We start from the raw sequence: 11,509 nt of genomic DNA, 5'->3' as shown, positions 1-11,509 counted from the left end.
AACAACTACAGCAGAAGATGATATTATAGTTGAAAACAACATTTTGAGTAACATTGTTCCTGCTCAAAGAAAAGCTGACAGGGCAAGACAAGTTTCCAGTAGATTGGATGGTTTCCATTATCAACTCATTTTTCAACCTTCTTTTTCTATAACTATGACCTTTCATGCATAGCTCCTCAGTGAATTTTATATCTTTGATCAAGATTATACCAGCTCCCTTAACCATGTACTGCAAGAGCATGAACCAACCCTCTTTTATGAAGCCCATGAGGATGAAAGATGAGTAAGAGCTATGAGTAAAGCGGCTGCAAGCTCTTGAAGAAAATGACGTTTGGGAAATGACTAAATTACCTTCAAACAAAAAGACAATCGGGTCAAAATAGATGTATAAGATAAAACACAGACTAGATAGCAGTATTGAAAGATTTAAGGCTAAACTAGTGGCAAATGGATATGATCAAGTCAAAGACAAGGATTACAAATAAACTTTTTCTCCTATTGCCAAATTTGCAACGGTAAGAGCATTGATAGCCATGGAATCAAGAGTTGGTCATTGCACCAACTTAACATCAATAATGCCTTTCTTCATGGGTATATTGATGAATAGGTCTATATGAAACATCTACTAGGATTACCAGGGCAAGTAATGGGCGAGTTTGTAAACTTAAAAGATCTTTATATGTTTTTAAGCGAGCAAGCATACTATGAAATATTCAACTCACCAAGCACTTTAGTATATGTGGATGATTTAATCATCACTGGTGTGATGAGGATGAAATTAAAGAGATTAAAAGAAGCCTTGATAGAGCTTTTACTATTAAAGATCTTGGTTTAATGAGGTACTTCTTAGGTTTGGAAGTATCAAGGAATAATACTCTAATCCTTCTCATTCAAATGAAATACATTACTGGCATTATAAAAGATTTAGGAATGGAAATTGTATAATGGATTCAAAAACATCAAACCTTCGCCACATTGACTTTAGTGACTTAGTTCTTCGTGCTTCACGCATGTTTTTTAAGAGAGAGAAAGAGAATGCGATAGCATGTTCAACCATAAGGAAAGGGGTTAACAGGAAGATCGGCTTGCTTCACAAAAATGAGCTTTTTGGTTCGCTCTCTCTACTCAATGTGGTCGGCCTTCTTTCTCTTGATGGTGTATATCAATGCCCAATCTCCAACTTTGCTTGCGTTCTTCACCGACGCTTGACGGATGTATCACTTATCTTGCTCCTAAGGTAAGAAGTCTACCGTGTGTTATAATCTTTACGAGAATGAATCGTAGATGTTAGTTGAGAATTGTTCCGGAGTTCATTGATGTTGGGCCCAGAATTATCCTGTCTGCCCTGACAAAGGCCATGCAATGTTCAAAACCAAGGCTCAAGCAAATAATACCTAAAATCAGGCACTAAGAGCATATGGACAGGCACCAAGCAGGGGAAAAATACAAGACAGACAATTACTAACTCTAGCTTGAAAGGAGACTACATCAGGCACAAGAGAAACGTTGTCCAAGCTGAGCAGGCGACAATCAGGCCATATAAGTAAAGTCTCTACAAACAAGGAAGACCAATTCAAAAGGAAAAGACAGAAGAAAAAGTCAAAGGCAACGGCTAAAATACTGCTGTAGTCAATTAACTACTTCCGGGTAAATAGGGCACGCGTCCTATTTACCAGGAAACCCTGAACAAATGAGAGGAAGCGACCTTTGGAGGCTAATATAAATAGAAGAGAAGATAAATACAGAAGACACATTGGAACACACTCACTATCACTCTCATCCTTGTATTCTTAAGCAATATCTTTGCCTGTCACGCCCGATACATAAATACTCTGTCAGGCTATCTAAAATCATAGTAACAATCTCTCCTGGCTTGGTGCCCGTGGTTTTTTCCCTTATTCCCAGGGTTTTCCACGTATAAAATCTTAGTGTCTTTACTTTTTACTTATTTATTTACTTAGTAATACTAGTCAGGCAAACTACTTTAGATCACCCCTCCTTAATTCTCCTGGCAGGAGATTTCTATTCAGTGAAATCTCTGCTAAAACAATTGATAATGACTTTGCCAGGTTCTAGAGAGGCTACTCTTCTTTTTTCTCGATCGAGCCGCTCCCCCATTCCAGTCGTCCATACTTCTTCATGAACTTGTACAATCGATGCCAAAAAAAGGTAGTCACCTCTATGATCAAAGAAATAAGTTATAGTGAAATCTTACCGATAACATAGTGTCCTCCTTGGTTTCTGGATTATATATAGTTATTGGCGGATTTGGGGGAGTGAAAGTGAGGGCAAGTGCCCTCACATGACCAAAACATGCAGTCCGAGGTTAAATTCCCATGGTCGACTTTATTTTGTTATTTATTTTGCTTTTTGGTCTTTAATAGCTTTAAAATATGAGAAAATTTAATGATTTGCACTTTTTTCATTGCTTATTTTTATATACTTTTGTTATTCCGCGCCCGACCCCAATTTAGTGAAATGCTAAGCGGGAGTAAGTCGGAAGTGTATCATTAGAAATGAGCGTGGTCCATTTTATATAAGTATATTTATAGATGATGGACCGAGCACATAGTTTATTACAAAACTGTGTAAATGCTTGAAAACTACCATGTCTAATGCAAAATAATTATAGCATTGCTTTGTATCTATGGGTTTGATATTTCCATTGTCATTCAAGCTGGAGATTTTGTCACCGTCGGTAGAAATAGCGAAATCTCCTTTTTCTGAGAATGGATCTGTGCTAGAGATTTGGTCACTGGAATATGGTTCACGTGTTGCAGTTTCAACGTTTTCTTCTTTAAAACTGTATCCAGTTTCTTCAGTCTATAACTCAACCCTCTCGTCGTTATCCCCTTCCAGAGCTGCCTTAGTCATGATGGAGTTATCATATGATGTAGATTCAGTGGATATTACATTTTTCTCTTGCAAATCAGACTCTGGAAACTCTGATTTTGTTTCCGAGATAGTTTCATTCTCTTCTACCTATGTGTGACAAGTTTGATGCTCATCATTCACTTGTCTATTCGCAGGTCCTGTTTCAGCTACAAGACCCACTCGACTACTCTTCTCCGCTTCTTCAATTGTGACACATCCGCCCAACTGGTCAACATAAGCACCATATTCCGATCTAATAGTCTTGGATTTGCATATCTGTATAAGTATAACAATGAAGAACTCTTCATGGTGACAATGGCTTAAATAGTGAAAGCTAGGACATATGGTCCTCAGAAACGTATGTACATTATCAATTGATTCAAACTAACTTCTGACTCTATCTGTTTTGAGCACTCTTCAATAGTTGAACTGCTATTAACCTGCATCTCTTCTGTAGACGTTGTGACTTCTCTTTCAGTAGGGTTATCGTAGGGTTATCATTGACGTTCTCCTTTTAAGTCATTTGCCTTCCAAAGACCAATATTGTTTCCATAAGAATTTTATGAACCAAGATGCAATTTGCAACTTTTAATAGTGTTCCTCTTACCCCTTCGCATATAATTCGACTTGGCTCTAATATTTCTCGGGCTAGGGTTCACATATACGCTCAACTTCTTCATCTGCAAGACTTACGTTTCTGCTCTCTGATATCTCGTCCGAAATTTGCTGAGCATCTTGAGTGACACACCCTCATTATCTGACTCTTTCTCACAACGTAAGGCTTGTGGTGACTTACCCACTTCGCCTGCTGTTAAAGGTATGTGTTTATTTTGCCACGGAGTTTCTGTTGTTTTCGTTGAAGTGTCATCTTTGGCTTTCAGTTGCACAATAATATCTCCAACGTCACGACTTTCTTCAGAAAAAGGTTGTTCTATTGATTTTTCTTTTATAGGAGGCAAGATCTGCTCAAAGAAGTTTTCTTCTTCCATTTCATCACTCACATTTTCAGCAGTTTCCTCAACATCAGGTTTTAACAGCATGCTTGAAATTTGACTGACTTCAACATTGATTTCTTTATTTTCATGCTCGACATCTAAACATGTCTTAACTCTACCCGAGTCTGAGTATGAACAGGCCATTTACTCTCATATACTGACTGACCTCTTAACTTTCAAATATAGGAGACAACAGTTACAGCGCATCACTAACAGGCTGACATTAACCATCACCCACTTGCATCAACTCAATTGCCTGCTTCACTTTCAATTCAGTACACCAGAAGGCACAAAACACAAAAATCCTCACCTGAACATGACTCCATTCAACACACCAGCATAATCCAAACATGGCGAGGAAAAATGAAATAGCTTATGAGCTTTAGTTAGGGAGAAGAGAGAAATATAAATTAAACGATAACAATGGCAGCTCTTACTATTCATGGCGAAACATCAGAACATTCCTTCCCAATAAGTCATGTGATAGCGGATCCTGCACACAACAGTCATGTCAATGCCATGTAGAACACCCCATCCGAAAGAGAGCCAGGTGATTAATTACCTTTCCTTTCTCCCTTTGGATTCACAATTACACGAGCATTATTTGTAAACGAAACACGTGTCCACGATTCAGAAGGTAACTATACGGCAAAAACAAATAATCTCACAATACGAAAAGGGATTTAGCATGAGCAGCCATCAAAGTAGAATGAAAATCAAACTTCACATTTAGTAAACATGGAGAAAAAAGGTGAACAAATAATTCGGACGAAGGAGTATATGCTTAAAAATGGTTAAGAAGAGGACCTGACGAGGCAGAAGCTTCCATAGGATAATGTTCAGGGAGAACTCACCATATCAGAGGATGGGCAGGACATGTGTGGCTCAAGAAGACATAGCACATGAAGAAAGAACTGCATGGCTCGAGCCCAATTCATAATTCAATCGTACAGAAAATCCACCGAGCTAAGTGGGCTACAATATTTTAAGTTTCTTTTATTATTTAAGAAAATAAAGTAACCGAGTACAAAAGGTTTTTGAAGGAAATTATTGTAACTTTCTAATATAATACCAAATAATTAAATTGAATTTTTTTTTTTTCAAATTTACCCTAATTAGGTTAACTACGTATTTCGAAAGTACCAAAAGTTCACGCAATTTTTTACCGGCTTAACTAACTTTTGAAAACGGATTATAACTCTTAAGTTTGTGAATAGAGAACGCTGATTCCTCATAATCACCAACGCATTCAATATTTCAGTGTAGCCTTCATCAAGTTGCTCTATCAGACTATCATATAAACTTACGGGTGGTAAGCGTACTGTTAACTCACTACACAAGTATAAACGTATTGAGGTGCATACATATTACTCAACACGACGGAAGACATAATATAATCTAAGTCAAAATAGAACAAAAATGTTGGGTTGCGTGACGTAGTCATAATGCCTGTTACTTCAAAAACAAAATTGGTAAAGTGTCGATTCAAAATGGTGTATGATTTTAAAATTGGTAATGTGCCGATATGAGCTATCATTAACATGGAACTTTATCATAAGACGTCAATAACCAAGACATTTGGAAAATGTTTTTAAATTTTCTGGCTGCATAGGCCGAAACTTTTCATGTTACATCCTCGACATCCTATACTGCGACATCCAAAGCTTCATGGCAAATGAAAGTGATACCACATTTTTGTGCAATAGAAGTCATCAACAGCTCAACAGGGTATAATCAACCACCAATGGAAGTTTTCACGTAGATTTACGGTTGCTCACTTGTGAACAATGATCTTAATAAACTTGATTGCCATGAAGGGAAAACTGACTGGGCGGCTCACACGGTTTGGAGGCTTAAAATTAAGAAATTGTATATATAATAAACACTTGATAAGAAAGAGTCTAAGAGATTATGGAATACCTCAAATCCTAGACTACAAGAAATATCAAGTATACTTTTCCTTGTTATACCAGGCAGAATGGTTCCTTTTATGGCAGGAGAAGAAATCACGTTACCCTGCGAGATTAGATTACCAGATGAACATTAGAATCAAGATTTGCATATTTAGAAGATATAAATGACAAGTGGGACACTCCATGATAGATTGATAGTAGAATCTACCTATTAAAGCATGGTCAGCGAGCTGCTACAGAATGATCAATTAAATAATAAGGAAAACAAAACAAAGGATTGACCACGAGCATATTAAGATAGCTGACCGACATCTTCAGCTTATAGATAAAAGAATTATGGTGAACTTGGAAATAATTTTGAAGTCAATAAAAGCAGTTTTGCCCCCAAGTAGAACAGATGGACTCTGTCTAGTGTCGACATATCTAAATTTCAAGATAATAAGGGAAGTGAAGCGAGACAGACGAGAGGAGCAGACCTTAACAACAAAGACATTACAAGAGGAAACCTCCTCCAGGTATTTCTTTTGTAGACAACCCAGGTATAGTACATCAAAATAGCTTTTGGCTTCAGCAGCAGACTGAGCCTCGAGAACCCACAAGAATTCAAATAGTATGTCTACAATCTAATTCTACAGCATCTCATTATTCAGTCTAAGAAAACAAACAAAATGACAATTGCAAAAGCTAACCAGCGTAAAAACTCACTTGAACGACAAGCATTTGTCTGCTCCGAAGCATGAAGCCCCAATTACCATCACTGGTACACTTTGAGTTCCCGGTCGGATTAAACCCTGCAACAAAGTCAGCACAATCACCATGCGTAAAACTCGTAACATCAAATCAACAGATTCAGAAGGTGATAAAAACCCATTGACTTCAACTCCAGCACAGTAAGGTCTGTAGTTAACAGCGACAAGATCGTTTTGAAATCGCCAGGGATTAAACTGAAATAAAATAGCTACGGTGAAAGGACCGATGCCGAGAGCAGCGATCGACTACAATAGCTCCCATGGCAGTGCATTTGCAACGACAATACCGTCTTTGTTATTGTTGAAAATCAATGATGTTGTTTAAAACTGGTTTTTGATGGAGTATGTTTCTTAACGAAGAGAGATCATGCCAAATGCAGTCACACAATTTTTTGTTTAAGAAGCAACATCCAGGAACTAACAAAAAATCATCAGAGACTGAAACTAAATAAAGCAGAACTGCAAATATCCATGAAAGCATGGTTAATCAAATAATATACCCACTTAATACAATTATACAAACAGCATTACCCCCATGCCTCAATGGGGTTAATTTAGCGCTTTGTTCGAGTAACCAACCGTCCTAAAGAATCTAGTGCTAGAAAAAATGTTCACAAGTACAAATTCCAAGTTAATACAATCCAACAAAAAATCAACTTTCAATCTGCATACACAAAATATACTCCTTAGTAAGTACTTTAATTCAGAAAAAAAAAAAAAAAAAAAAAAAAAAACTGCACCACACCGCTAAAAGCTACTACTTCTTTAGTCAAAATTCAACTTAACCGTGCCATCAAATCCACAGAAAACAGTAAATTTTAGCGCTGTGATATATCCAACATGATCACAAAACTCCACTTACACATTTGACATCTAGGAATGAAAAAGGAATACAATTAAGAGTTCAACAAATACCAACTTAGATTGCCAAAGAAATAAAACGGAACTCATTGCAAAATCAAACAAAGCACAAAGAATACAAACCTTCAAAGTACATGAAAACATCATCGTTACAGAGATCAGGCTTGCCCTTCTGGACAGTAGCCATAACCATGTTTCCAACACATGCGGACGGTAGCCTGTTCAGCCTACCTTTGATTCTTGGCCTCTGTGTAATCAGCACAGTTCACAGTAGCTACTATTGGTGAATTGTAGGGAGTGACTAATTCAGTTTTTTAACAGGAATAAAGCCAGTAAAAATATATCACCTCCAGCTTCATTAAGAAGCATCTTTAACATTGAACGTGGGCCCAACGTTGTGCTAATTACGTCAGCAACAGACTGTCAAGAATGAAAAGTACAAATCAAATATGAACTCAGAATTCAAAGTTTCAAACATAATTCAACCCGTCGAATAAGTAGGTTATGGATCTTGATATGCACAAGATCCAGAGTTCAAATGAAAGGTAACAGAGAGAGAAAACAAACTTGAGAAGAATCATTCATAAAGTTTTTAAAGTAGTTCACTCTAGGTAGCGCTCAGTCGCTCACTTATATCCCTCAAACTAAGTTATTGGCAATTCCCAATGGCATTGGTATCAATAGAAAAACTTGTCCAAATTTCCAAGTGAGACAGTCGCTACCCCGTGTTGTTCACCTAGAGTAAGGGGAAATAATTCCTCATCTTTCCTCCACAAATGTTAGCATGATGGACCTTGGTACCAGATTCACGTATAGTAGAATCCTCTGCAATTGAAACCGACCAAGGAATATCAACAAAACGATTAAATATTAACAATATCCACATCGAACAATCCAGGGGCATAACTTAACCACCACACCACCCAAATAATCTCTATGTTACTCCGACACTTCACTTAACTGTCGTGTCGCATGTCAGACACGTGTCGGTGTCCGACACGACACAACCCTTCCCTTCGACACTTCAATTTAGACCACAAAACAGGAAAATTCACCCTAAATAGCCGTATCAGACACGCTGAGTAACACAGAATAATCTCGCCAAAAATGCAACTACTTGACTCTCAAACATCTATAATACCACCAAAAGACGCCAACTTATTTTCCTTCTCTAACTACTACGGAGTATTACCTAATTATTTCGAACAATAAATCACATATTCATGATTCCGAATTTGAACAGAGCACTATAACATCAAGACAGACACCTAGATTATAAATTTAATCAATAATCGGACAACTCGAGTGCTGCACAAGTTTACAAAATCAATTTTAATCCTCCAGCATGTACCCAATTCAACATACACAACTCCTAAGCTTTGGTATGCCATGATCAAAACTTGTTTCCATGAGTCCTTCTGCATCATCACTAAACACAATCACAATTTTGCTGATAACTAACCCATAACATGCAATTTAATGAACAATTAAAACCTCACCTCAATAATAAAATAAAAATAAATAATCCCGAACATGCAATCAGACATGTGCAATTACAGAAAATTACCCGGCTAATAATAAAATACAGATAAAAAACAATAAAACTAATAAATAACCTACCTTGTGAGGATAATGCTGATTTCTTGTAGTATAGTTACACTTACAGATCGTCGCCGGTAAAAGGAAATTGAAATAAACAATCAAATTAACAAATAATTTAACTTGTTCAGTGATTTCTTCTAGGACCAGGAAAATTATGAGAATCGACAGGGTGAATTAAATGAAAATTAAAATAAATCAGATAGTTGTAAAAAAGGTAAGAGCAAAGTAGAGTAGAGTTGAAATGGGGATTGAGTAGGAGGAAATGGAAATGGAAGAAGAAGAAAATAAAGGATAGAAAAGTACAAAGAGAAAGAAAGTAAAAGACACGATAACTATAGGACTTGAAGATTTATGGGAATAATGAATTGTATTAACAAAGCTAATGATACAAGGTTTATATAGTTTACAATATGTGCAAAATAAGGTAAGAACTATAATTACAAAAGATTTGGTATGCTATATTTACAATATACAAAGATTTGAGTAAATATTTCCTAAGTGCAGGAAATATGGTTAATACGCCCCCGTAAGATGGACGTCCGAGGGGTAAGGCCAATCTTGAAGCGAAGGTCAAGGTAGTGGGTTGTGTGAAGGGGTTTGGTGAGAATATCTGCCAACTGATCTTTGCTCGCAACGTGTTGAATTCGAATGTGACCATGAAGCAGCTGTTGTTTGACGAAATGAAAGGATAGAGCTATGTGCTTCATGCGGGAATGAAAGACCGGGTTTCTGGCATAGAGAGTAGCTGAGATGTTGTCACAGAAGATTGCTGGAGGGTTGGTGACGGAGATATGTAGCTCGTGGAGAAGGTTACGGAGCCAAAGTGTCTCGGTTGTGACGGATGCAACGGCGCGAAATTCAGCTTCAGTAGTGGAGAGAGCAAGGCCACGTTGCTTCTTGGATGACCAGGAGATAGGATTCCGTCCGAGATAGATGATATCGCCTGTGGTGGAAACATAGGTGTCTTTGTCACCGGCATGGTCTGCATCACAAAAGGCATGAAGGCGAGGAGGGGAAGCTTTGTACAACTGAAGGCCAATGGTTTGAGTCCCTTGCAAATAACGCAGGAGACGTTTTAGGGCAGTCCAATGAGTGGCGGTGGGATGATGCAAAAATTGAGCTAGACGGTTAATAGCAAAGGCAATGTCGGGTCTGGTAAGAGAGAGGTATTGGAGACTGCCAACAATAGCACGATAATCAGAGTGGTCTTGGATAGGTAGATGGTCTTCACGAGTTAAGGTGGGTGAGGAAGTCATCGGAGTGGTATTAGGCTTAGCATCTATCATTTTGAACTTGGTTAGGAGATCAAAAATGTACTTTGATTGATTGAGATGAAGACCATGTGAGTTGTGAGTGACTTCGATGCCTAAAAAGTAAGACAACGGACCAAGATCTTTGAGGGAAAAACGTTGCGATAATTTGTCAATAAAGGAACTAAGTTGAGTAGGGTGTGGTCCAGTGACGATAATGTCATCAACATAAACAAGCATGTAAATAAAGGTATCGTTGGTGTGTAGAATAAACAAGGAGGAGTCGGATATAGACTGTTTAAATCCGTAAGATAGGAGGTAAGAGGTTAATTCGGTGTACCAAGCGCGTGGAGCTTGTTTTAATCCATAAATCGCTTTGTTTAATTTGCAAACGTAATCTATTTTTGTTTGATTTACAAAACCAGGAGGTTGTGTCATAAAAACATTATCAGTGAGTGTTCCTTGAAGAAATGCGTTATTAACATCCAATTGTCTAAGAGACCACGAGTTAGTGACAACTAAGGCTAGGATGAGACGAACTGTAGTTGGTTTAATAACGGGGCTAAAGGGTTCATTAAAATCAATACCAGGTCGTTGATGAAATCCCTTGGCAACTAGACGAGCTTTGTGTTGTTTAAGGGTACCATCAGGATTATATTTGTTTCGGTAAACCCACTTGCAGCCTATAACATTTTGTGAGGAGGTGCGTGGAACAAGAGTCCAGGTTTGATTTCGCTCAAGTGCATCAAATTCTTCTTGCATAGCATGACGCCATTGAGGGAGAACAAGTGCCTGCTTGACCGTATTTGGTAGTATATCATTGGTTGAGGAAGCTTGAGCGTGATAGTTGCTATAGTTCGGATTCGGTTTTCTGATCCCATTGGCGAGGCGAGTGACAATGGTCTTAGGTGGTGGTGGCATTGTACCTTTACGTGGCTTGGGGTTGGGTTGGAGGGGTGCAGCGGAAGAGGAAGAGGGGTAGGAGGGTGTTGATCTTGGGTTGAATTAACAGTGGGTGAGGATTGAGAGCGACGAGTGTAAACTTGAGTAATTGGCGGTTTGACAGGAAGAATGGGTGTCGGGTTGGTGGGTGTAACCGGGACTGTAGTGGCAGTAGGTGCCGAGGGAGGAAGGAGAGGAATGTGAAGATTGCACCATTCATCAGTGGAGGTGGATGGAGAAGGAGTAGGCGGCGAAGCAGGGTCTCGAAATGGGTAGGATTCGTCACAAAATTTTACATGGCGAGAAGTGTAAATGCGATGGGT

At 38.3% G+C, this 11,509-nt stretch overlaps 1 protein-coding gene across 10 annotated transcripts; it reads right to left on the bottom strand.

The window, feature by feature from the left end:
- Positions 1-3,181: 3,181 nt before the first annotated feature.
- On the bottom strand, positions 3,182-9,335 carry LOC141606376 (branched-chain amino acid aminotransferase 2, chloroplastic-like). 10 transcript variants are annotated; one of them, XM_074425474.1, is made up of 8 exons: positions 9,013-9,335; positions 7,740-8,810; positions 7,516-7,639; positions 6,488-6,573; positions 5,790-5,885; positions 4,432-4,510; positions 4,307-4,362; positions 3,182-4,179 (listed from the first exon to the last, which is right to left on the bottom strand). In XM_074425474.1, the coding sequence occupies exons 2-7, from the start codon at positions 7,749-7,751 to the stop codon at positions 4,346-4,348; spliced, it is 414 nt and encodes a 137-aa protein (XP_074281575.1). In that variant the 5' UTR covers positions 7,752-8,810; positions 9,013-9,335; the 3' UTR covers positions 3,182-4,179; positions 4,307-4,345. The 10 variants fall into 10 exon arrangements, with proteins under 10 accessions (XP_074281575.1, XP_074281573.1, XP_074281578.1 ...); XM_074425472.1 differs by having other exon boundaries at positions 3,182-4,362; positions 7,740-7,812; positions 8,115-8,810; XM_074425477.1 differs by lacking the exon at positions 4,432-4,510 and having other exon boundaries at positions 7,740-7,812; positions 8,115-8,810.
- Positions 9,336-11,509: the final 2,174 nt, after the last annotated feature.

The sequence above is a fragment of the Silene latifolia genome, chromosome 10 (assembly GCF_048544455.1).
Source record: "Silene latifolia isolate original U9 population chromosome 10, ASM4854445v1, whole genome shotgun sequence".
In the NCBI taxonomy this organism is placed as follows: domain Eukaryota; kingdom Viridiplantae; phylum Streptophyta; class Magnoliopsida; order Caryophyllales; family Caryophyllaceae; genus Silene; species Silene latifolia.
The sequence above is the reverse complement of the archived record's forward strand: the minus strand, read 5'-3'. Positions and strand labels throughout refer to the sequence as shown.

Coding starts and splice junctions, on each gene's coding strand:
- LOC141606376 (XM_074425474.1), bottom strand. Junction 5,886..6,487: donor GACAAATGCTTGTCGTTCAA/GTGAGTTTTTAC, acceptor CTAATCTCGCAG/GGTAACGTGATTTCTTCTCC. Junction 4,511..5,789: donor CTTGTAGTCTAGGATTTGAG/GTATTCCATAAT, acceptor TTTGCCGTATAG/TTACCTTCTGAATCGTGGAC.